Source organism: Salvelinus alpinus, chromosome 26 (assembly GCF_045679555.1).
Source record: "Salvelinus alpinus chromosome 26, SLU_Salpinus.1, whole genome shotgun sequence".
In the NCBI taxonomy this organism is placed as follows: domain Eukaryota; kingdom Metazoa; phylum Chordata; class Actinopteri; order Salmoniformes; family Salmonidae; genus Salvelinus; species Salvelinus alpinus.
The window spans coordinates 5465204-5491648 of record NC_092111.1 but is presented as its reverse complement, the minus strand read 5'-3'; the positions used below and the strand labels follow the sequence as shown (position 1 = coordinate 5491648).

The window sequence follows — 26445 nt, the reverse complement described above, 5'->3', positions numbered from 1 at the left end:
AAATTACTAGGTATCCCCTTACCCCCGTCACTGTCCATTTCTTGTTTTTAAACGATGAGAGAAGTGCTACACCTGGTGGAGAGAGATTGTAAGACAGAAATAGTTGCTTTATGCGTGCTGTACGTTACGAAAACAATGCGCACACTTTAATGGAGCAGAAGGCAGTGTGTTGTTGTGATTCTGGATGGCCAGATACTGTAGCTAGCAACAATGACAAGAAGCTGCCATGTGGGTAATCATAGATGGCTCATTTCAGCAAATATTATCTTGTTCTTGAATCGATGCCTTATTTTGAGGTGTTTTGACTGTCATGTCTATGCTAATATGTCAAAAATTCGCTAGCTAGCTAACCAACAACTGTAACAATGTATTTGAGACAAGTGCTCATTGTGCAAATGTATTTATTTTCAATAAACATTGGAGATGATATATAGTTTACATGCTGTCAATCTAAGCAAATCCCATCTGTTTTGCCCCATAGATGCGCACGTGTCGATTTTGTTGTTAAACAACGAAGCCATGTGTGAATATTACTTTTTGAGTCAATGAATTTGAGTCATTGAACACACACAATTACTTCAGGTGTCTAGGCAAATGTCAATTTACTCTAGAGCCTGAATTAAAGAAAATCTAATTTTATTGGTCACATACACATGTTTAGCAGATGTTAATGCGAGTGTGGCGAAATGCTTGTGCTTCTAGTTCTGACCATGCAGTAATATCTAACAAGTAATCTAACAATTTCACAACTACCTTTTACACACAAGTGTAAAGGAATGAATAAGAATATGTACATATAAATATATGGATGAGCGATGGCTGAACGGCATAGGCAAGATGCAGTAGATGGTATAGAGTACAGTATATACATTTGAGATGAGTAATGACAGGAACAATGGTACAGGAGAGGGCTTAGAACGCACCCTTGTGGGTGTGTAAACATTATATAAAGTGCCATTGTTTAAAGTGACTAGTGATTCATTTAATACATCCAATTTTGAATTATTAAAGTGGCTAGAGATCTGAGTCAGTATGTTGGCAGCAGCCATTCAATGTTAGTGATGGCTGTTTAACAGTCTGATGGCCTTGAGATAGAAGCTGTTTTTCAGTCTCTCGGTCCCAGCTTTGATGCACCTGTACTGACCTCGCCTTCTGGGTGATAGCGGGGTGAACAGGCAGTGGCTCAGGTGGTTGTTGTCCTTGATGACCTTTTTGGCCTTCCTGTGACCGGGTGGTGTAGTTGTCCTGGAGGGCAGGTAGTTTGCCCCCGTTAATGCGTTGTGCAGACCTCACTACCCTCTGGAGAGCCTTACGGTTGTGGGCGGAGCAGTTGCCGTACCAGGCGTTGATACAGCCCGACAGGATGCTCTCGATTCTGCATCTGTAAAAGTTTGTGAGTGTTTTTGGTGACAAGACAAACTTCTTCAGTCTCCTGAGGTTGAAGAGGCGCTGTTGCGCCTTCTTCACCACGCTGTCTGTGTGGGTGGACCATTTCAGTTTGTCCGTGATGTGTACGCCGAGGAACTTAACTTCCAACCTTCTCCACTACTGTCCCATCGATGTGGATAGGGGGTGCTACCTCTGCTGTTTCCTGAAGTCCACGATCATCTCCTTTGTTTTGTTGACGTTGAGTGTGAGGTTATTTTCCTGTCACCACACTCCGAGGGCCCTCACCTCCTCCCTGTAGGCTGTCTCATCGTTGTTGGTAATCAAGCCTACCACTGTTGTGTCGTCTGCAAACTTGATGATTGAGTTGGAGTCGTGCATGGCCACGCAGGCATGGGTGAACAGGGAGTACAGGAGAAGGCTGAGAACGCACCCTTGTGGGGCCCCAGTGTTGAGGATCAGCGGGGTGGAGATGTTGTTTCCTACCCTCACCACCTGGGGGCGTCCCGTCAAAGTCCAGGACCCAGTCGCACAGGGCGGGGTCGAGACCCAGGGTCTCGAGCTTAATGACGAGTTTGGAGGGTACTATGGTGTTAAATGCTGAGCTGTAGTCGATGAACAACTTTCTTACATAGGTATTCCTCTTGTCCAGATGGGTTAGGGCAGTGTGCAGTGTGATTGCGTCGTCTGTGGACCTATTGGGGCGGTAAGCAAATTGAAGTGGGTCTAGGGTGGCCGGTAAGGTGGAGGTGATATGATCCTTGACTAGTCTCTCAAAGCACTTCATGATGACGGAAGTGAGTGCTACGGGGCAATAGTTGTTTAGCTCAGTTACCTTAGCTTTCTTGGGAACAGAAACAATGGTGGCCCTCTTGAAGCATGTAGAGACAGCAGACTGGGATAGGGATTGATTGAATATGTCCGTAAACACACCAGCCAGCTGGTCTACGCATGCTCTGAGGACGCGGCTAGTTGGAGTCCCATAGTTGGAGGCCTATAGTTTATCCTTACGTTTGGGATGTCATACAGTAGATAACATGATGTGACTCAGAGGAATATGTGTGAATCTGAATTATCCCATGTTATGGAACACCTTTTTTTTTCAAGCTACTGCACAGGCTCATGTTTCAAGGACTGTTAAACTCTTAGGACATGCTATCTAATTTGTGTCCCAACATTTCCCAAGGCTACTCAGAAGTACATTTAAACAAACACAACTAATATGATAAGGGCAGAACTGATGAGGTTATCTGAGTTGACATAATATTCCTTGCTGACCCTGGCTAGAACAGGAAAGGAGCGCCCAGAACAGTATTTATTTATAAATTATAAAGAATGTGCTGATATATACAGTATTCCTATATGTTGCAAGCTATCATGTATTATGTGAGAATATGACACACAATTACTTCAGGTGTCTAGGTAAATGTCAAATTACTTGAGTCTATAGTTTATCATTACGTTTGGAATGTCATACAGTAGATAACATGCCGTGGCCCCTAGTTGGAGGCCTATTGGTTCCATACTACACCCGTATCCATGTGTTCTGGAGCCATATGCCCTATTCCCAGGAAGAACTGGTTTTAACAGGACCTTGAAGAAGTGGAGATAGCGTGGATTGGTACAGTATATAAAGGCGGTTGGAGCCTTGGTTGTGTGAGCGCCATACGTACAAACAAACATGAAAGTCCTGATTCTTCTGGCTTTGCTCGGAGCAGTATGTAAGAAAAACAAATCACTCTACAGGGAAAGTGGACTGATGTGCCTATCCTTGTTCGCTAAACTGTTTAAAAAAAAATCCTCTTTGTTAATGGATCCATCAGCTTGTGGCTCTTCTTATCTACTCTTCTGTATGTGAGTTTGATCGGGCTTAACTCCACACCTGATTGTTTCAGTTGCTGCCCCGGTGGAGGAGAGCGATGAGAAGGTTGTCGGAGGGTATGAGTGCCCTGCCCACTCGGTGCCTTACCAAGTGTCCCTGAACGCTGGCTACCACTTCTGCGGTGGCTCCCTGATCTCCAGCCAGTGGGTGGTGTCTGCTGCCCACTGCCACAAGTCGTAAGTACTGACAGGGAGTTAATTCAACTGATGTAGGCCTATTTGATGTCAGCCCTTGGTGTTTTAGCTTTTAATTGGGCCCCACTTGTTATAGACTATAACAAGTGGGACACAGTCTTTCTTGGTAAGATAATCATATGGTCAGGAAAGAGTCCGGTATAATAGGTGATGTTGGTCAGGTATTAGTCTAAATGTATTGTTTACTACAGAACCACATTTCAATATGTGCCATTTCACAGTCGCTTTTTTCCCAAAGCGACTTACAAGTAGCGTGTGCATACATTATCGTATGGCTGGCCTTACCGCGGGACTTCACACAATCTTAGATATGTGCTTTACTTTTCGCTCACTCCAAAAGGATGGATTTCCTAAAACCCTCTCTTGATCCTCAGTCGTATCCAGGTGCGTCTGGGTGAGCACAACATCGAGCAGAACGAGGTCACCGAGCAGTGGATCGACTCCGCCGAGCTAATCAAGCACCCCAACTACGACAGTTACACCCTGGACAACGACATCATGCTGATCAAGCTGAGCAAGCCTGCCACCCTCAACAGGTGATTAATGAGCAGTGTTGTGGAGTAGTGAACTACATTTAGTTCAACTAGTAATTTAGTTACATCTTGTAGTAATTCTGTGGTCGTTGAACGAAATAAAAATATTGTTTGTGTTTTCGGTAGTTAATTACTGTTTTGCCATGTAGTGGTGTAGCTAACTACTGGGACGACACTACTCATCTTCCTAAAATAACATATTGATGAAGTAGGCAAGAATTTACATACTTTCTTTTTTGGCATCAGACCTGTCTAATTCTCACTTGAAACACTTGTATACCTAATTCTCACCTTTTTGTGTTTAATAGGCTAAATTACACATTTTGACTGGCAATTTGTAGTCTATGACATTTCAAATTTAGATATGATCATTTTTCACGGAGTAGTTTGATGTAGTGCACTACTTTTTCTAAGTAACTAGTTAAGTAAAGTGTATTTTTCTTAAGGTTAGCTTTAATGTATCTTAACTTCTTACAGCGTGAAGTAATTGGTAGCTTGGTAAAACTATATTTTCAGAGTAGCTTCCCCAACCCTGCTAATGAGTCACTCTAAGTCTTCAAGATCCTTTTTTTGTCCTTTTATCAATTTATAAATAAATATGTATTTAGTTAGGCCTATGCCATTTGTATGCTTGTGGATTTCAATTTGTACTGACTGCTGCTATTTAGGTGGAATATAAAAAAATGTATTTGAACTTTACAGCTACGTCCAGACTGTGGCCCTGCCCTCCCGCTGCCCCCAGGCCGACGAGAACTGCCTGGTGTCCGGCTGGGGCAACACCATCACCAATGGAAGTAAGTGAGAGGCTGGGAGCTAAATGTAGAAGTTGCACCTAACCGTAGGCTTAGGATGTGACTAGCCAACCCTCAATCTTAAACGTAAAACTATTAGGCGAATACAAAATAATCTGATCCTGTATTAGTGGCTATGGGCCCTTTCTACAGTTCCATAACTATGCCATGATTTAGAGGACACAAACTACAGGGGAAATCAGAGGGGATTGGGATTTGAAGTTAATAAGTGCTTTCTTTGATTAAAGCAAAGTTACTTGAAGGGTATGCTTTTTTTGTGTACACGATGCATACCATTTCAAACGCAAACGGTCTAGGGCTGACTTGAATGCACACAACACAGCACCTCTCGTGAAGAATACTGCATGTTGAATGAGAGGCTGTGTAGTAAGTGTGGCACAGCATATTCATTGATTTATTTCTGCTTTGCCAGACAGCTTTCCTACTAAACTCCAGTGCCTGAGGCAGCCCATCATCGATCACAGAATCTGCGCGAATGCTTACCCCCATCTGTTCACAGAGAACATGGTATGCTCCGGATTCATGCACGGAGGAGCCAGCAGCTGTCAGGTTAGTCGGCCTAAACCACTGAGAAGAAGGGGGTGGAGATACCGATATAGGACTGTTTGACTATACTATCAGGTTCAGCCACAGCCTTTTCCTGCTTTCATTCTTCGTCCCCTCTGTCACTTGTATTGATAATAACCCTCTACTCAACACTCTCCTTTAGATTATCTTACTACAGTTACAGTATTCTGTCTCCTGAGAATATTCACTTTCATTCTGACCTTTTTAATCCTCTCTCTCTGCCTTTCTCTGCCTTTCTCTCTGTGTGTGTGTGTGTGTGTGTGTGTGTGTGTGTGTGTGTGTGTGTGTGTGTGTGTGTGTGTGTGTGTGTGTGTGTGTGTGTGTGTGTGTGTGTGTGTGTGTGTGTGTGTGTGTGTGTGTGTGTGTGTGTGTGTGCACGCAGGGGGATTCCGGTGGACCCCTAGTGTGTAATGGTCAGCTGCAGGGTGTGGTGTCCTGGGGTTACGAGTGTGCCCAGGAGGGACACCCCAGTGTCTATGCCCGCGTTTGCCAATACAACATCTGGATCAGCGATATCATGAGCAGCAACTAAACACACACACACATACACAGTGTTGAACACACACACATGTACTGTAATGCTCACACACTCATTCAAGGTCACACTAACTATGCCAATCAGAAACATTCACTCTACCTCTGAGTCAACAGACAGTGTATCAGTCAATACGTTTGGATACTGTGCAGCACTCTCACACCCTGTCAGTAATATACCGTTTGGAACACACACACACACTATATCCCGCGCAGACTATAGACTACCCCCAGAGAAGTTTAGGCTATACCTATAAAATGACCTACAATAAATCCTATATCCGTGTGTTTTTTCTTCTTCAAAATGATTCAAACTGTTCTTCGTAACACCGACAGGTATAAAACATTGTGATGGGAACAGCATGTGAGCCACACAGTTGTTGGGGGGGTGTTGCGTTTTCTCAACATTTTGATTCACAGCAGTCTGAGAAGGAGGATGTTCACAGACAGTTTAGTTGATAATATTGGTCTCTTCCTTTCAGGAATACATGTTGACATTTTCAAAGAACATGATCTAAGAGACCTCTCATCTCTCAATGAGCTGTAGCCTACAGTATGTTACCCCCCAAATGCCACCCTATTCCCTATTTAGTGCACTACTTTTGACCAGGGCCAACAGGACTCAATAGGTCAAAGTAGTGCACTGTATAGGGAATAGGGTGCCATTTGAGATGCATTCCAAGCCTGTCACAAGGGATATCAACTATTGTCTTTTTCAGGTTGTTAAGAATAGGTTGTAAGGGGAAAATGTGCATTACTTTAAGGTTTATATAAATTATAGGTGTGTACAATCCTGTTACTCTGGTTGTGTAAGTTGCAGTTTTCACATAACTCTGTACCTAATTCACCACGGCTCTGCGCATCTCGTGTTCTTACCCCCATTCTCTGTACTCTGAAACCGGCATGTTCAGAACGAGGTGTCTCTGTTCCGAATGAAGTCTCTCCTTCAGTTCTTAGTACTTGCAGGAGAACACAGAGGACTCCGAATATATATATATCTGTTGGTTCGGCACATTGAGACAGTTGTGGTGGATTAAGGAAATGTAACAAGGTTGGGCTATATAAGGCAAGACCCAACTCAGAATCATTGGGCTCTCAACGAATCACCTACGGGTGGGTTGTTGACCAGCTACATTATTGAAATAACTAATCGATGGCTGTTTGAAGAAATGACAAAGTCTCTCTCACTTGATTAGAATGTTCCACGACAAGGTTCACTTGCAGTTCAAATGGAGGTCAAAGTGCAGGGAAAACATGACAGGAAGCTATGCTTCTCTTCTATCATACTTCTTGTGAACTTCACTCACTGCTTGTTGTTTGCAGAAGCAGGCTGTATAAGTAGAGAGACATCTTTTAAGTTGATTGGCACACCCTTCTAACCTCCATCATAACTCCTCCTCCATATGTATCTTAACTCCTCCTCCATATTTATCTTAACTCCTCCTCCATATTGACTGGATTGGTTCAATAGTGCAGAAGAGAGCCTCCCCAGAAAGAGAGAAACGTCACTCAGACATTTATTTTACGTCTGCTACGTTAGGTTGGGACCCACCTGACCAGCAATTCGATCTAGCTCTCTTTGGTCCTGAGGAATGAGTCTTCGGGCCCTGCAAGGAAGAACAAACATGATAACATCAACCAGTTGCGTTAAAGTGCCACTAAGAGGCTATTCATGAGCCTATTCAACATGCAATTCAGTCTAGTACAGGCTTAACTAAATGAACAACAGAGACGGAATGCAACGTGATATTTTATTAAATAGTTTGGGGAATGGCTTCGTCTCCAAAGGAAGATCCTCGGAGCCAGAGGATGTGATGGAAGGTAGCCCTATGCCGGGCTGCTGGGAGAAAGGAGTTCCAATGACAGGCCTTATAAGGTTGTTATAGTTGGAGGTGGAGAGTTGTCGGTAACTTTCGCTGCATCCCAGCCAGAAAGAGAACGTGGGTAAGTTTGACATGTGAATACATCCCAAGATTTATGACCACAGAAAGGTGATAATTGTAAGAGTGAGACCGTATGTGAGAGGAATATGCGTTGAGGTAAATGGGCGAATGACAGTCCCCACGTGGCTAACAGAAAAGATTAGGAGAGATATGACGCTATGCTAATGGTGATAACATTTGTGACTTCTAACATATACACTGAGTATACCAAACATTTGCCCTCAGAACAGCATTCATTCGTTGGGGCATGGACTCCACAAGCTGTTGAAAGCGTTCCACAAGGATGCTGACCCATGTTAACTTCAATGCTTCCCACAGTTGTGTCAAGTTGGCTGGATGTCCTTTGGGTGGTGGACCATTGTTAATACACACGGGAAACTGTTGAGTGTGGAAAAACCCAGCAGCGTGTCAATTCTTGACACAAGCAAATGCGCCTGACACAAACAAATTATTTCAACGCTTAAAAATCCTTCTTTAACTTTTATCCTCCCGTCCATCTACTCTGAATGAAGGGGATGTAACAAGTGACATCAATAAGGGATCATAGCTTTCACCTGGATTCACCTGGCCAGTCTATGTCATGGAAAGAGCAGTTGTTCCTAATGTTTTATATACTCAGTGTACATTCCCACTATGCACATAGAATAGGGAACTGTGACTTATATTATGCTTCCTGTATTCAGTTAATGTGAGCATTCAGACCTGCGTTACTGATTGAACTTTCGTAAACTACATTTCAATCTACAACAGAGACGGAATGCAATAGAACATTTTATTAAATCGTTTGGGGAATGGTCTCGTCTCCAAGGGACATCTTCGGATCTTCGGAACCAGAGGATGTGATGGCAGGTAGCTCTATGCCGGGCTACTGGCATCGAAACCCTCCAAAAATAATATAAGTTACTCACCGGGGAGAAGGAACAATTGGATCTTAAGATTGAAAACAATGATTCATTAGATGTAAAAGATATGCATGCGGAGAATAGAACAAAAGAGAGATTTATGCTGTCATGGAAAGTATTATATGAATTTTTTCTCAATAAAGCATGGCCTGCTGAGCGTGACAATCAAACATTTGCTGATGTGTTTAGATGAAATGCTACGTATGCTAGTACGTAGAACCCAATCACGCATGTTGTGTTGACAAAATGAGACGTTTGCTTTGCATCGAACACAGGCATGCATGCCGTAACGCGAAGCGATAGGGACATGTGCCCAAGAGTGTCTGACCCAATGTTGGTCTGCTGAGTGGCTTGCACTGTTCCATTTGAGAAGGTGCAATAATGAATGGCTGCCACCGCTACATGCATGACTGCAATTGGAAACTCGACAGGTGGTGTTGCCAACTACTGTGGTTGCAGCTCCAGTTCTGAACAAGTGACCAGTGTGGCGTTGAGGTGAACGATTACACTGTTGCATTACTTAAAGGTGAGAAGTCAATCAGAATTTGGAAAGTATAGAAGAGAGACTAGAAAAAGGATGACGTGGAGCAGAGAGAGTTCAAGCGAGAAGATGTTTAACATGGAAACATAACTAAATCATTTAGTGTTTAAGCGAGCTATAATGATAGTGCAGCATCAACCCATTAGAGTGCTTGAGAGTAAGGAAATAATGAGTAGGGTGGAAAACCAGATCAGCCGAACATATGTCACGGGAAGGAACAAAATCCCCAAAATAAGTTGTAAACTCACCGCAAAGATACCATAGGGAAGGGAAAGGCGATACCTAGTCAGTTGCGCAATTGAATGCATCAGGAATGAGAGACGGATTACCGAATGGGTTCCAAAAAAAGGTATAAATACAAATACGCAAGCAACCGAAAAAATGCCTATTCAGCACCTCCGAATCACTCATTACTGTCATGCACAGGTCAGAGGTCTGCAACAGCTCAATACATTGGAGGTGCCAAAAGAGGCATTTTTTTTCGGCTGCTTGCTAAATTTTAGTTAGATGTTTTTTGGAAGTAGATACCGGCCCGTAACAGAGGTAAATGAAAATAGTTGCTCAGCAAAACTCAATATTTTGTGAGTAACAAACGTATTTTGACATTATAACACTTACAGAGCTGACTAACGGGAGTTTGAATCAGAGCTTCCTGGTCGTTAGCGAGGGGACATGTCATACTCATAGCAGACATACAGCATCTAATGCATAGATACTGGGGCAACCTATTCCACCTCGGGAGACTGAAAAGATTTGGCATGGGTCCTCAGATCCTCAAAACGTTCTACAGCTGCACCATTGAGAGCATTCTGACTGGTTGCATCCCTGCCTGGTATGGCAACTGCTCGGCCTCCGACCGCAAGGCACTACAGAGGGTAGTACGAACGGCCCAGTACATCACTGGGGCCAAGCTTCCTGCCATCCAGGACCTCTATACCAGGCGGGGTCAGAGGAAGGCCCTAAAAATTGTCAAAGACTCCAGCCACCCTAGTCATAGACTGTTCTCTCTGCTACCGCACGACAAGCGGTACCGGAGCGCCAAATCTAGGTCCAAGAGGCTTCTAAACAGCTTCTACCCCCAAGCCATAAGACTCCTGAACCCAGACAATTTGCATTGCCCCCCACCCCCCCCCTTTACACCACTGCTACTCTCTGTTGTCATCTATGCATAGTTACTTTAATAACTCTACCTACATGTACATACTACCTGCCCCCGCACACTCACTCTGTACCGGTACCCCCCTGTATATAGTCTTGCTATTGTTATTTTACTGCTGCTCTTTAGTTACTTGTTACTTTTATCTCTTATTCTTATCCATATATTTTTTAAACTGCATTGTTGGTTAGGGGCTCGTAAGTAAGCATTTCACTGTAAGGTCTACACCTGTTGAATTCGGTGCATGTGACTAATACAATTTGATTTGATTTGCTTCCCTACTACGCATTGCGTGCAGACCGTTAATAAAGATTGTGACAGTGAGCAAGCTAACAATGATGTCGTCAGATAGATATATAAGCATGAATTACTTTTCTCGAGCCACTTATCCATGTAATGCTACCCATAACCTATGCGCCCCTGCACCTGCAAAGAATAGATTTGGATATACTGTATCTCTGTGCACTTCCTGCAAAATAAAGTTTATGACACAAGACGTATTGCTTACCAAACAGGCCTAAGTGGACCTAAATGTTAATGATAGACTTCCTTCAGCAGAGAGACTCTACCCTTGCTCCATCCAATGATTGCATCTTACAACTTACTGAACTGGTATTATCCCATAACTACTTTGTCTTTGAGTCAGACTTTTTCCTTCAGATTCGGGGTGTAGCCATGGGCTCCCCTTTTTCCCCCAACTATGCAAACCTGTATGTGGGACAATTTGAAGAAGCATTCCTTTATTAAACAGAGACACACCCCTTACTTTCAAAAATATTTCTATGGAAGAGATACATAGATGATGTCTTTGTGCTCTGGGAAGGAAGTCAGCAGGAACTAAATTAATTCCAAACTCTGGTGCACTCTGAATACCTCAAATTCACCATGCAGACTGATGAGAGAAAAATAAACTACCTGGATTTATGGATTATCAAAGAGAATGATGGATTACACACAGACTTATACACAAAGCCCACAGATCACAATACCCTGCTGTGAGCGGATAGTATGCATCCACTTCCCCTCAAGAATGGTCTACCATATAGCCAGTTATGCAGGGTTAAACAAATCTGTGGCCACCAGACAGATTTTGACAGCAATGCTAACAAAATGACAGATCAATTCAAAATGAGAGGCTACAAGGACAAAACTCTTAATGCTGCAATGATGAAAATATCTCAAAAACCATGAGAGGAATTACTAAAAACTCAACCAAAGAAGAAAAACAACGCAACCGTCTTTTGCACTAAGTACATCAAGGGTTCGGAGAAAATGAAAGCAATCCTGAAAAAGCACTGGCATATTCTGCAATCAGACCAAAAAAACGGCACACCTCTTCAAGGAACTCCCACTGGTGGTCTATAAGTGTGGTCGCAATATTGGAGATATTTTGGTGAGATCTGACATGCCTCCTGAGCCCACTCAGACACTCTTGACACCCATCCCAAATGGGAACTACAAATGTGGCTCATGCGCACAGTGTAATAGCACTGTAAAAACATCCTTCTTCAGACACCCACATGATTAACGAGATGTGGTGTGATCATAACAACATACAGGAACTCAAGTCCTTTTGTTCACCTGACTTAGAATTCCTCACAATCAAATGCCGACCGCATTATCTACCAAGAGAATTCTCTTCGATCATAATCACAATCGTGTATATTCCCCCCCCAAGCAGACACATCGACGGCCCTGAAAGAACTTCATTGGACTCTATGTAAACTGGAAACCACATATCCTGAGGTTGCATTTATTGTAGCCGGGGATTTTAACAAGGCTAATCTGAAAACAAGGCTCCCCAAATTCTATCAGCATATCGATTGTGCTACCAGGGCTGGCAAAACCCTAGACCACTGTTATTCTAACTTCCGCAACGCATATAAGGCCCTCCCCCGCCCTCCCTTCGGAAAAGCTGACCACAACTCCATTTTGTTGCTCCCTGCCTATAGACAGAAACTAAAACAGGAAGCTCCCGCGCTCAGGTCTGTTCAACGCTGGTCCGACCAATCGGATTCCACGCTTCAAGATTGCTTCGATCACGTGGACTGGGATATGTTCCACATTGCGGCGAACAACAACATTGACGAATACGCTGATTCGGTGTGCGAGTTTATTAACAAGTGCATCGGTGATGTTGTACCCACAGCGTCTATTAAAATATTCCCCAACCAGAAACCGTGGATTGATGGCAGCATTCGAGCAAAACTGAAGCGCGAACCACTGCTTTTAATCAGGGCGAGGTGACCGGAAACATGACCGAATACAAACAGTGTAGCTATTCCCTCCGCAAGGCAATCAAACAAGCTAAGCGTCAATACAGAGACAAAGTGGAGTCGCAATTCAACGGCTCAGACATGAGAGGTATGTGGCAGGGTCAACAGTCAATCACAGACTACAAAAGAAAAACCAGCCCCGTCGCGAAACACGATGCCTTGCTCCCAGACAGACTAAACAACTTTTTTGCTCACTTTGAGGACAATACAGTGCCACTGACACGGCCCACTACCAAAACCTGCGGGCTCTCCTTCACTGTAGACAATGTGAGTAAAACATTTAAATGTGTTAACCCTCGCAAGGCTGCAGGCCCAGACGGCATCCCCGGCCGCGTCCTCAGAGCATGTGCAGACCAGCTGGCTGGTGTGTTTACAGACATATTCAATCAATCCTTATCCCAGTCTGCTGTCCCCACATGCTTCAAGAGGGCCACCATTGTTCCTGTTCCCAAGAAAGTTAAGGTAACTGAGCTAAATGACTACCGCCCTGTAGCACTCACTTCCGTCATCATGAAGTGCTTTGAGAGACTAGTAAAGGACCATATCACCTCCACCCTACCTGACACCCTAGACCCACTCCAATTTGCTTACCGCCCCAATAGGTCCACAGACGACGCAATCGCAATCACACTGCACACTGCCCTAACCCATCTGGACAAGAGGAATACCTATGTAAGAATGCTGTTCATCGATTACAGCTCAGCACTTAACACCATAGTACCCTCCAAACTCGTCATTAAGCTCGAGACCCTGGGTCTCGACCCCCGCCCTGTGCAACTGGGTCATGGACATCCTGACGGGCCGCCCTCAGGTGGTGAGGGTAGGAAACAACATCTCCACCCCGCTGATCCTCAGCACTGGGGCCCCACAAGGGTGCTTTCTCAGCCCTCTCCTGTACTCCCTGTTCACCCATGACTGTGTGGCCATGCACGCCTCCAACTCAATCATCAAGTTTGCAGACAACACTACAGTGGTAGGCTTGATTACCAACAACGATGAGACGGCCTACAGGGAGGAGGTGAGGGCCCTCGGAGTGTGGTGTCAGGAAAACAACCTCACACTCAATGTCAACAAAACAAAGGAGATGATCGTGGACTTCAGGAAACAGCAGAGGGATCAGCCCCCTATCTACATTGACGGGACAGTAGTGGAGAGGGTGGAGAGTTTTAAGTTCCTCGGCGTACACATCACGGACAAACTGAAATGGTCCACCCACACAGACAGCGTGGTGAAGAAATTTGGCTTGTCACCAAAAACACTCACAAACTTTTACAGATGCACAATCGAGAGCATCTTGTCGGGCTGTATCACCGCCTGGTACGGCAACTGCTCCACCCATAACCGGAAGTTTCTCCAGAGGGTAGTGAGGTCTGCACAACGCATCACCAGGTGCAAACTACCTGCCTTCCAGGACACCTACACCACTCGATGTCACAGGAAGGCCAAAAAGATCATCAAGGACAACAACCACCCGAGCCACTGCCTGTTCACCCCGCTATCATCCAGAAGGCGAGGTCAGTACAGGTGCATCACAGCGGGGGCCGAGAGACTGAAAAACAGCTTCTATCTCAAGGCCATCAGACTGTTAAACAGCCATCACTAACATTGAGTGGCTCCTACCAACATACTGACTCATCTCCAACCACTTTAATAATGGAAAAATTGATGTAATCAATTCATCACTAGCCACTTTATATAATGTTTACATACCCTACATTACTCATCTCATATGTATATACTGTACGCTATACCATCTACTGCATCTTGCCATCTTGATGTAATTAAATGTATCACTAGCCACTTTAAACAATGCCACTTTATATAATGTTCTCATGCATCTTGCCCATCTACTGCATCTTGCCTATGCCGTTCGGCCATCACTCATTTATATATTTTTATGTACATATTCGTATTCATTCCTTTACACTTGTGTGTATAAGGTAGCTGTTGTGGAATTGTTAGGTTATATTACTTGTTAGATATTACTGCATGGTCCGAACTAGAAGCACAAGCATTTCGCTACACTTGCATTAACATCTGCTAACCATGTGTAGGTGACAAATACATTTGATTTGATTTGATAGCTGTATGCATCTGGGTCTTATCCTGAGTTCTGATACAATCAATGCAAAAGTTCTTGCAGACAAGAGATTTAACAGCGAATGTCTGTTGAATGTCTGATATAAAAACCCACTAGATCTCGCTGCTGGGTAGGGTTACTGCCTTCAGTTGGAGTATATGTATTCTCCTCATTTTGATATAGTCCTACCCTGCAACTTGGCTTGTAGCCTACCTGGCAACCTTGTGACCATGTAATTAGGAGTTAGGTGTATTTAGACAGTTCCAAAGCGATATTGCAAGAGATAGCTATGAGTACAATTTAAATGCCTTTGCTTCTTCAGGGGCATAGATGTAAGGGATAATAGCCTACTATGCTATACCAGCAGAGGGCAGGCTTGTTCATTTAATGTCCATGTGTTTCTTTCCCACCATTCCTATACATGAAGTTTGGTGCAGTGGCCTCAGAGAGAAGATAGCCTACACCATTAGCAAGTTCACCGACCACCTAGAAAGGTACCCTATATGAACAAACTGACCTAAGATCAATGCTTCCATGCAACTTAACTGGTGCAGTGACAAGACAGGGTTGCGTGCCAAATGACACCCTATTCCCCATAGTTGATATAGTGCACTACTATTGACAAAAACCCTAGTCAAAAGTAGTGCACTATAGGAATATGGTGCCATTTGGGATGCAGACAGGGAGAGGGGGTGAAATTACTTTTTCAACCTTAATGACATATGAATCAAAGCCGCCTACAGTATCCTCTCCTGTGCTCATGCATATGTCATAGTGGCTATTTTATGTTCCTGCTTGTAAACTCAGCAAAAAAAGAAACGTCCCTTTTTCAGGACCCTGTCTTTCAAAGATAATTCGTAAAAATCCAAATAACTTCACAGATCTTCATTGTAAAGGGTTTAAACACTGTATCCCATGCTTGTTCAATGAACCATAAACAATTAATGAACATGCACCTGTGGCACGGTCGTTAAGACACGCACAGCTTACAGACGGTAGGCAATTAAGGTCACAGTTATGAAAACTTAGGACACTAAAGAGGCCTTTCTACTGACTCTGAAAAACACCAAAAGAAAGATGCCCAGGGTCCCTGCTCATCTGCGTGAACGTGCCTTAGGCATGCTGCAAGGAGGCATGAGGACTGCAGATGTGGCCAGGGCAATAAATTGCAATGTCCATACTGTGAGATGCCTAAGACAGCGCTACAGGGAGACAGAACGGACAGCTGATCGTCCTCGCAGTGGCAGACCACGTGTAACAACACCTGCACAGGATCGGGACATCCGAACATCACACCTGCAGGACAGGTACAGGATGGCAACAACAACTGCCCGAGTTACAACAAGAACGCACAATCCCTCCATCAGTGCTCAGACTGTCCGCAATAGGCTGAGAGAGGCTGGACTGAGGGCTTGTAGGTCTGTTGTAAGGCAGGTCCTCACCAGACATCACTGGCAACAACGTCGCCTATGGGCACAAACCCACCGTCGTTAGACCAGACAGGACTGGCAAAAAGTCTTCACTGACGAGTCGCGGTTTTGTTTTACCAGAGGTGATGGTCGGATTCGCGTTTATCGTCGAAAGAATGAGCGTTACACCGAGGCCTGTACTCTGGCCTGTTCAGTTTATCTGTCAGTTTTTGAATCTTGTTATGTTCATACAAATATTTACACACGTTAAGTTTGCTGAAAATAAACACAGTTGACAGTGAGAGGATGTTTCTTTTTTTGCTGAGTTTAGGTTCATATTGTCCTTGGATAAGGGAAATACTTTATCTGTATTAGCCGTGAAGTGTTTTTAATGGAATCGCTCACTCCTGGTGGAAATGCTCTCTGGCTTTGGTAGTAGGGACAGACAGGCCACTCCTTAACCAAGGTAACAGGGAATTCAGCATATGCCTTCCTTGAACTGTTATGACCCCCCCCTCTCCCCACTCTCTCTCTCCTCCATTTCCACCCACATGTCACTGCACCGCCACCTTACTTTTCCCCTCATACCTGCACTGATGCCTGGGGATTTCCTGATGAAAAGCCTTTGTCAGTATGGCATAAACTGGCTTGGATTTTGTAGGTCATGGAAAAGGTTTTGCAATAGGACAATGCACATTGTTAGATGGGTAGCACAGCATACAGTGCTACTAACATAGTAATAGTATGATAACAAGTTATAGGTACTCACCATGAATACATTATTTTACCCAGATCACGCCCTGGCCATAGAGAGGCTCCAGTGATGATCCATGGCACGAAGCCTCCAGTGGTGATCCATGGCACGAAGCCTCCAGTGATGATCCATGGCACGAAGCCTCCTGTGGTGATCCATGGCACGAAGCCTCCGGCGGTGATCCATGGCACGAAGTCTCCGGCGGCGATCCATGGCACGAAGCCTTCGGCGACGGTCTCCAGTCCGGAGCCTCCAACGACGGTCTCCAGTCCGGAGCCTCCAGCGACGGCCTCCAGTCCGGAGCCTCCAGCGACGGTCTCCAGTCCGGAGCCTCCAGCGACGGTCCCCAGTCCGAGGCTTGCAACGAGGGTCCCCAGTCCGGGGCTTGCAACGAGGGTCCCCAGTCCGGGGCCTGCAGAGAGGGTCCCCAGTCCGGGGCCTGCAGCGAGGGTTCCCAGTCCGGGGCCTGCAGCGAGGGTTCCCAGTCCGGGGCCTGCAGCGAGGGTTCCCATCCGGGGCCTGCGGCGAGGGTTCCCAGTCCGGGGCCTGCGGCGAGGGTCCCCAGTCCGGGGCCTGCGGCGAGGGTCCCCAGTCCGGGGCCTGCAACGAGGGTTCCCAGTCCGTGGCCTGCAGCGAGGGTCCCCAGTCCGGGGTCGGCGACGAGAGTCCCCAGTCCGTGGTCAGCGACGAGGGCCCCCGCACCAGAGGCGCCACCAAAGTGGGGGGAGCCAGAGTTGGAGCGGGGTCTACGTCCCGCACCGGAGCCGCCGCCGTGAATAGATGCCCACCCGGACCCTCCCCTATAGAGTCAGGTTTTGCGGTCGGAGTCCGCACCTTTGGGGGGGGGGTACTGTCACGCCCTGGCCATAGAGAGGCTTTTATTCTCTATTTTAGTTAGGCCAGGGTGTGACTAGGGTGGGCATTCTAGTTTCTTTATTTCTATGTTTTTGTATTTCTATTTCTATGGTTCTCAATCAGGGACAGCTGTCTATCGTTGTCTCTGATTGGGAATCATACTTAGGCAGCCCTTTTTCCCACCTGTGATTGTGGGCAGTTATCTTTGTTAGTGGCACTATAGCCCTGTTAAGCTTCACGGTTGTTTCTTCGTTTCTTGTTTTGTTGGCAACATTTAAAATAATAATAGAAAACGTACGCTTACCACGCTGCACCTTGGTCTCCTTCCGACGACGGCCGTGACAATACCGCTACATTTTTGTGTAAATACAGTGGGGAGAACAAGTATTTGATACACTGCCGATTTTGCAGGTTTCCCTACTTACAAAGCATGTAGAGGTCTGTAATTTTTATTATAGGTACACTTCAACTGTGAGAGACGGAATCTAAAACAAAACTCCAGAAAATGACATTGTATGATTTTTAAGTAATTAATTTGCATTTTATTGCATGACATAAGTATTTGATCACCTACCAACCAGTAAGAATGCCGGCTCTCACAGACCTGTTAGTTTTTCTTTAAGAAGCCCTCCTGTTCTCCACTCATTACCTTAGATTCCGTCTCTCACAGTTGAAGTGTACCTATGATAAAAATTACAGACCTCTACATGCTTTGTAAGTAGGGAAACCTGCAAAATCGGCAGTGTGTCAAATACTTGTTCTCCCCACTGTATATGATTGTCTCAGAGTAGTACGCACCATATGTAATAGAGGGGCTAACAATACAAGACGGCACAATGCATGGTAAACAACCCTAAACTGAAAGATGTAAGACAAGTCATCGTCACTGTTTGTGCTGTTATGGGAGCTCTTGAATGTGTGTAGTTTGTGGTGTTCGGTTATTGCAGCTTTTCATGAGACAGTCATGAGGTCCCTGAAGTTTGCTGCTGTGGTTTTTTATGTTTTGATGATTTCCTCCCTCATAGTAGTTTCTTCTATATTTGCCATTGCCTCAGGCTTACCAGTGTACCACACATTAAATCAAATTTTAAGACCCAAAGTATTAAGTAACAAAAATGATAAGTCACACACACACACACACACACACACACACACACACACACACACACACACACACACACACACACACACACACACACACACACACACACACACACACACACACACACACACACACACACACAGCTCTGAATCAGCCCTTCTAAGCCTCTTCCCCCTCTGTCACGACTTCGGTGCATCTCCTTGTTCGGGTGGCGCTCAGCGGTCGGCGTCGCCGGTCTACTAGCCATCGCCAATCCACTTTTCTTTTTCCTTTGGTTTTGTCTTTGTTTTCACACACCTGTTTTCCATTTCACAATGATTTGTTCCTGTATTTAAACCCTCTGTTTCTCCCATGGTGTTGTGCGGGATTATTTCATGTTTAGTTAGGTTTATTATGATGGCTGGTTTTTTGACAGGTGCTATGTTCACCCGTGCGTTATCTTTACCGTCTTGTTTTGGTCAAGTTTAATTGTTACCTTGTGCCTTGTTGAGTAAAGTACGTTGCTCACTCATTCTGCTCTCCTGCGCATGACTTCATGCACCAGCTACACTCACCTTCTGACACCCTCCCTCTATTTACATCTCTCTCCCCTTTTTTGTCCCCCTCGCCCTCTCCATTTCTCTCTTGTGTTTAGCCTGCAAGCACTATTTCAATCCTCTGTCTAGGAGAGAGAGAGACAGAGAGAGCAAGTGCACGTGAGAGAAAGAGGGAAAGGGGAGGGTATGCCAGACAGGATTTGGAGTTCAAGTGCACGTGTAGAAAATTGCCTGAATAAAAGGGAGACTGAGCGGAAAGTAAGCAAGGAGGAAGGGAGGCGAAAAGAGGCACAAAGTGGAGAGAGCAGTGCTCTTACTCTCTCTTTCTGAGAGAAAATATATTAACCCAGGAATGAGGGAAGAAATGGAAGTACAAAAAATGAATAGTGGGAGAGAGAAAAAAATAAACTCCAGCAGCCCCCTCCTCTTCCCTCTCTCCCCAACAACACACTCCTCCTCTTCTATCCCTCCCTCCTGGATATTTCACCATGAAATCCCAGTCTCGCTCTAGCTAGCTTTCCCTTTTCTCCCCTCCCACCTCTTTACACACCCGGGCTGACTCCTTCCCTCACACGCCTACTATCCACTTTCGCCTGAGACCGCAGCCAGCACAGGGCTCAGTTTTTTATTAGATTTTTTTTAATTTGCTTTGCTTGCTTTGGGTCTTTCCCTCTTGTACAGCGAGACGAGTCCCATTGCACCCCTCCTCTGCCCCTGAAAACATAGGCCCTGGATTGTCCCTGCATCAGACTGCATGCTACCAATTGATTTGTGCATCTACTCCTCCCTATTATTTTTGCTCTTTATATAAAAAATTGCTCTCCAGCTTTAATGTAAAAATTCGGTTCATTTTGAGTCATTTCTTCACATACCCATTCTGGAAGAGAGGACGAAGAAAAGAAGAGAACGCTCACGGAATGGACAGACGAAATGGGACAGCAGAAGAAAGAGTGAGAAAATGGAGAGCATGTTCTGTGGGAGAGCAAGAGAGGTAGGAGAGAGAGTACCGGCACTACCAAGAAAAATTAGAGGGAGAGAAGAGAAGGGGGGACCAGTAAGAGGGTCAAAATCAAGGGAAAAAGAGGGGAAAAAAAGAGAAAACTAAAAAGAGAAGGAACAAGACCTAAACGTGTGCTGGTACTTTCTATATCGCTTTTGTGTTTTTTGCCCCCTCACTTTTCCTCATTTCTTATAATTCCGTCAATGTCCCTCTCGCCTCTGTGTGTCTGTTCATATCCTTTTTTCCTCTTCATACGTTTATCGCTTTCTTTCTCTCAGATTCTCCTTTCTCCCGCCCTCCTCATGCCTTGCTCCATTTTTCAACTATTTTATTTTTGTTTGAAAAATGTGTTCCCTAGGATCCTAATCCCCCATCCTATCCCCTCTCTCTCTCTCCTTCTCTCTCTTCCCTATCTCCCTCTCTCTCTTACTCTCCCCCCCTCTGCTGTTCTCTAACATATGCTATCTTAAGTGCCTCCCTGTAGGATTACCCTTGGTCGCATTTAGATGGGGCTTTTGGAGGGGGCTGCATTCAGAGCATCCCGTTTTGGGGGTCCAGACAGAGGAGAAAGAGAGTGAGAGGTGCCTGGCGGTTCACTCTTATGGCGGATCACTCTTCTGTGACTCCCTACGCATTCGTGGTGTTGTGCCAATCACGGTTCATGTTATATATCGGCGTGTGTATCGAAAGGATGTTGTATGTTATAATGAAGCGTTAAAGGAGGCATGAAGGGCATGTCGACTTGGCTGATGACAGCCAAGTTTGATTATTTTAGTATTAGAATATGGGTATTGGGAATTGGGAAATAGAAGTATAGGGTCGCCTCTTCTCTCTTTTTGTTATATGCTCCTCCCATCTTTTTCCCCTTTTCTGTCCCATCTTCCATCCGGGTACCCCTCAATCTGTCTGTCCTCCTGTATTGAAAGACAATATTCACAAATCAAGACATGGTCTGGTGTCATCAATAGATCAGGGTAAATGAACTACTGGTTCCGAACCACTTAAACGGTTTCAAAAAGTTAGTTTGATTATCTTTCCTGCATTTTTGAGGATAACTTGTTTGATGTGGTGATATTTACTGGTGAAGAGAGAGACTTGGTATGTACATACAATTTCGACACAGAGCAATAGCAATAGTAGTATCTTGTGTTCATTTAAAGATATCGTGGTCATTCATTACTTTGCCTCACATGTCATATCAATGTAATGACATGTGAGGCAATGGCGATTCACACTACATATGTTATATATATGTGATTGTTGGTTAGAAAAAGACCCAAATATGCTCTACCCAGCTGCTAATCCGTCCGTATGTATTGTATGTCCAGTACCAGTATGTAAACCCACCTTCTCCTCGCCATCATCAGCCTGATATACACTACATATACAAAAGTATGTGGATACCCATTCAAATTAGTAGATTCGGCTATTTCAATCACACCTGTTTCTGACAGGTGTTTAAAATCGAGCACACAGCCATGCAATCTCCATAGACAGACTTTGGCAGTAGAATGGCCTTACTGAAGAGCTCAGTGACTTTCAAAGTGGCACCTTTCCAACAAGTCAGTTCATCAAATTTCTGCCCTGCTAGAGCTGCTCCGGTCAACTGTAAGTACTGTTATTGTGAAGTGGAAACGTCAAGGAGCAACAGCTGCTTAGCGCAAAGTGGTAGACCACACAAGCTTACAGAACGGGACCGCAGACTGCTGAAGCGCGTAGCGCATAAAATCCTCTGTCCTCGGTTGCAACTCTCACTACCGAGGTCCAAACTGCCTCTGGAAGCAACGTCAGCACAATAACTGTTCGTCGGGAGCTTCATGAAATGGGTTTCCATGGCCGAGCAGCCGCACACAAGCCTAAGATTACCATATGCAATACCGTGCGTCGGCTAGAGTGGTGTAAAGCTCGCCGCCATTGGACTCTGGAGCAGTGGAAACGCGTTCTCTGGAGTGATGAATCACGCTTCACCATCTGGCAGTCCAACGGACAAATCAGGGTTTGGCGGATGCCAGGAGAACGCTTCCTGCCTGAATGCATAGTGCCAACTATAAAGTTTGGTGGAGGAGGAGTAATGGTCTGGGATGTTTTCATGGTTTGGGCTAGGCCCCTTAGTTCCAGTGAAGGGAAATCTTAACGCTACAGCATACAATGACATTCAACTTTGTGGCAACAGTTTGGGGAAGGCCCTTTCCATGTTCAGAATGACAATGCACCTGTGCACAAAGTGAGGTTCATACAGAAATGGTTTGACGAGATTAGTGTCGAAGAACTTGACTGGCCTGCACAGAGCCCTGACCTCAACCCCATCGAACACCTTTGGTATGAAATGGAACACCGACTGTGAGCCAGGCCTAATCGCTAAACAGGAGTTCCCGACCAAACTAATGCTCTTGTGGCTGAATGGAAGCAAGTCCCCACAGCAACGTTCCAACATCTGGTGGGAAGAGTGGAGGCTGTTATAGCAGCAAAGGGGGGACCAACTCCGTATTAATGCCTATAATTTTGGAATGAGATGTTTGACGAGAAGGTGTCCACATACTTTTGGTCATGTAGTTTATCTTTCCCTTTCTCTCTTCCCTCCCCTGCGTTATCTGCCTCCCTACTCTGTGGTTGATTTATATACAGTATGTGCTTAAGTCGAACCAGTATGACTACAATACGCGGCCTAATTTCTACGCATGTTTCGTGCATAGTTACAGGATGAATTCACATGTCTTGATTTGATTAATGAAGACATCATCTCAATAGTATGCGTGGGATGTCCCTTTGTTTAGTGGCGTTCCAGCCCTGGCACCACCACGACCCCCCTATGGCTTTTAAAGAAAGAGGGGGGAAAAGTCTTTGATGTCAAAGTTCACATGAGGCAAACGTCTGGGTTTGCAGCAGCATCAGTCAGGGGGGGATCCCATGCTCCGGCAGTACACCTGTTTGATTCAACTCCACCGTCAGATGTCTCTGAATGTTCCTCAACCTCAACAAACCGCCTTTGATTTCAGTCCTGTAGGTAGTTGATGGTAATGCCAGTGTACTGTATTGGGACCCGGGTGTTTTGTAATCTTTACGTGACAGTGGCTGGATGAGGGTGCAGGCTCATGATCAGTGGTAGTGAACTATATGGGTCTACCCCTGGCATGGACTCGATGGCCCCATCCTAGCACCTATAGTACAGTACATACCTGTGCTTGAAGTGGAAGAGACAGGTTGTAAATGACAAGAATACTGTATGTCTCAGAGGGAGGTTGACATCACATCTAAATACCACAGAGTACATTATTATCATAATCATACCAGATTTCAAATCTACTAGATCCATCCATTTCAGAAATGTAGAAATCATTCATCATCACATTAGGCTCATATGGAGAATTTTAACAAGTATATGAACATTGTCACCCTCCAGCAGCTCATGTGATATTCCAAACATGTAATAGAAATACATACTGTACAAGCCCATAGCTCTAATCTGTCTACATCTTGCTCTCTTAGGTTAGGTCTCAAATAGCACCATATACCCTTTGTAGTGCACTACTTTTGACCAGAGCTGTATGGGGGCTCTGGTCAAAAGTTGTGCACTATATAGGGAATAAGTGTACCATCGATGTGTACCATTGTTTTAGCATCCGAATGTTCCTCTCACCATCAGTTCCATTCTTCTGTGTGTGAATCTGTTGTGTTGCTCATGCTTAAGAGATGATATTCAACCGCAGCATCAGACATTAACTGGATCAGTGCAGACCTAAGGATTTCCTCTGCAGGCTGGCTCTGTGTGTGTGTGTGTGTAGATGGGGTTGATTCATTGAGATACAGGGCCTTCAGAAAGTATTCACACCCTTTGACTTTTTCCACATTGTGCTGTGTTACAGCCTGAATTTAAAATGGATTAAATTGAAATGTTGTGTCACTGGCCTACACAATATCCCATAATGTCAACGTGGAATTATGTTTTTTAGAAATTAATTTAAAATTTAAAGCTGAAATGTATTGAGTCTATAAGTATTCAACACTTTTGTTATGGCAAGCCTAAATAAGTTTGTTTAACAATAATACATTTATCAATATAGAGATCATTACTCTGAACTGACCAAGGGGGACACCTAATTTCAGAGAGCTCTGTAGTGACTCCGCAATACTAACCTAAACGACAGCGTAAAAAAAAGGAAGCCTTTACAAAATAAAAATATTCCAAAACATGCATCCTGTTTGCAATAAGGCACTAAAGTAAAACTGCAAAAAATGTGGCAAAGAAGTTCACTTTATGTCATGAATACAAATTGTTATGTTGGGGGCAAATCCAAAACAACACATCACCGAGTACCGCTCTTCATATTTTCAAGCATTGTGGGGGTGGCATCATGTTATGGGTATGCTTGTCATCAGCAAGGACTAGGGAGTTTTTTAAGGTAAAATAAACGGAATAGAGCTAAGCAAAGGAAAAATCGTGGAGGAAAACTTGGTTCAGTCTGCTTTCCAACAGACACTGGGAGACAAAAATCCCCATTTCAGCAGGACAATTACCAAAAACACAAGGAGAAATATACACTGGAGTTGCTTACCAAGACAACATTGAATGATCCTGAGTGGCCTAGTTACAGTTTTGACTTAAATGGGCTTGAAAATCTATGGCAAGACTTGAAAATGGCTGTCTAGCAATGATCTACAACCAACTTGACAGAGTTTGAAGAATTTTGAAAAGAATAATGGCCAGATGTTATACAATTCAGGTGTGCAACGCTCTTAGAGACTTACCCAGAAAGACTCACAGCTATAATCACTGCCAAACATAATTCTAACACCTGTATTGAATGTATTGAATCAGGAATGTGAAAACTTATTAAAATGCGATATCTGTATTTCATTTTCAATACATTTGCAAACATTTCTAAAAACATGATTTCACTTTGTCATTATGGGGTATTTTGTGTGAGAGCAAAAAAATATAGTTAATCCATTTTGAATTCAGGCTGTAACACAACACAATGTGGAAAAAGTCAAGGGGTATGAATCTTTCTGAAGGCAGGGGTTGAATGTCAATTTTTATCAACAGAAATCTGTTGATATGATATGATACACTGGTCATTGATGATATATATCTGTGATGGTATGGAAAAACTCCCAGTGTGACTGTTGCAAAGAGTAGGAGCGATATATCTGCAGAGCAATAGACAGATTGGTAGACATACAGTTGAAGTCGGAAGTTTACATTTAAAACTCGTTTTTCAACCACTCCACAAATTTCTTGTTAACAAACTATAGTTTTGGCAAGTCGGTTAGTACATCTACCTTGTGCATGACACAAGTATTTTTTTCCAACAATTGTTTACAGACAGATTATTTCACTTATAATTCATTGTATCAAAATTCCAGTGGGTCAGAAGTTGATTGTGCCTTTAAACAGCTTGGAAAATTCCAGAAAATGATGTCATGGCTTTAGAAGCTTCTGATAGGCTAATTGACATCATTTGAGTCAATTGGAGGTGTACCTGTGGATGTATTTGTAGATGAAGGCCTACCTTCAAACTAAGTGACATCTATGTTTGACATCATGGGAAAATCAAAAGAAATCAGCCAAGACCTCAGAAAAAAATTGTAGATCTCCACAAGTCTGGTTCATCCTTGGGAGCAATTTCCTGAAGGTCTGAAGGTACCACGTTCATCTGTACAAACAATAGTACGCAAGTATAAACACCATGTGACCTCGTAGCCGCCATACCGCTCAGGAAGGAGACGCGTTCTGTCTCCTAGAGATGAACGTGCTTTGGTGCGACAAGTGCAAATCAATCCCAGAACAACAACAAAGGACCTTGTGAAGATGCTGGAGGAAACAGGTACAAAAGTATCTATATCCACAGTAAAACAAGTCCTATATCGACATAACCTGAAAGGCCGCTCAGCAAGGAAGAAGCCACTGCTCGAAAACCGCCATAAAAAAAGCCAGACTACGGTTTGCACATGGGGACAAAGATCGTACTTTTTGGAGAAATGT

General features: G+C 44.3%; 1 protein-coding gene and 1 long non-coding RNA gene across 2 annotated transcripts in view; both read left to right on the top strand.

Annotated features, from left to right (window-relative positions):
* Positions 1–3250: 3250 nt before the first annotated feature.
* On the top strand, positions 3251–6168 carry LOC139554504 (trypsin-3-like; the record flags this gene model as incomplete). Its single annotated transcript, XM_071367335.1, has 5 exons — positions 3251–3444; positions 3837–3998; positions 4698–4789; positions 5220–5356; positions 5757–6168. Coding segments are annotated over 5 exons (735 nt in total), but the record flags the coding sequence as incomplete, so codon positions are not given.
* A 13816-nt stretch (positions 6169–19984) lies between these two features.
* The window catches only part of LOC139554503 (uncharacterized), a 39172-nt gene continuing 32711 nt past the window's right edge, over positions 19985–26445 (top strand). Inside the window, exon 1 of the long non-coding RNA XR_011670852.1 lies at positions 19985–20453. This is a non-coding gene — a long non-coding RNA (uncharacterized lncRNA). The remainder of the gene's footprint in view (positions 20454–26445) is intronic.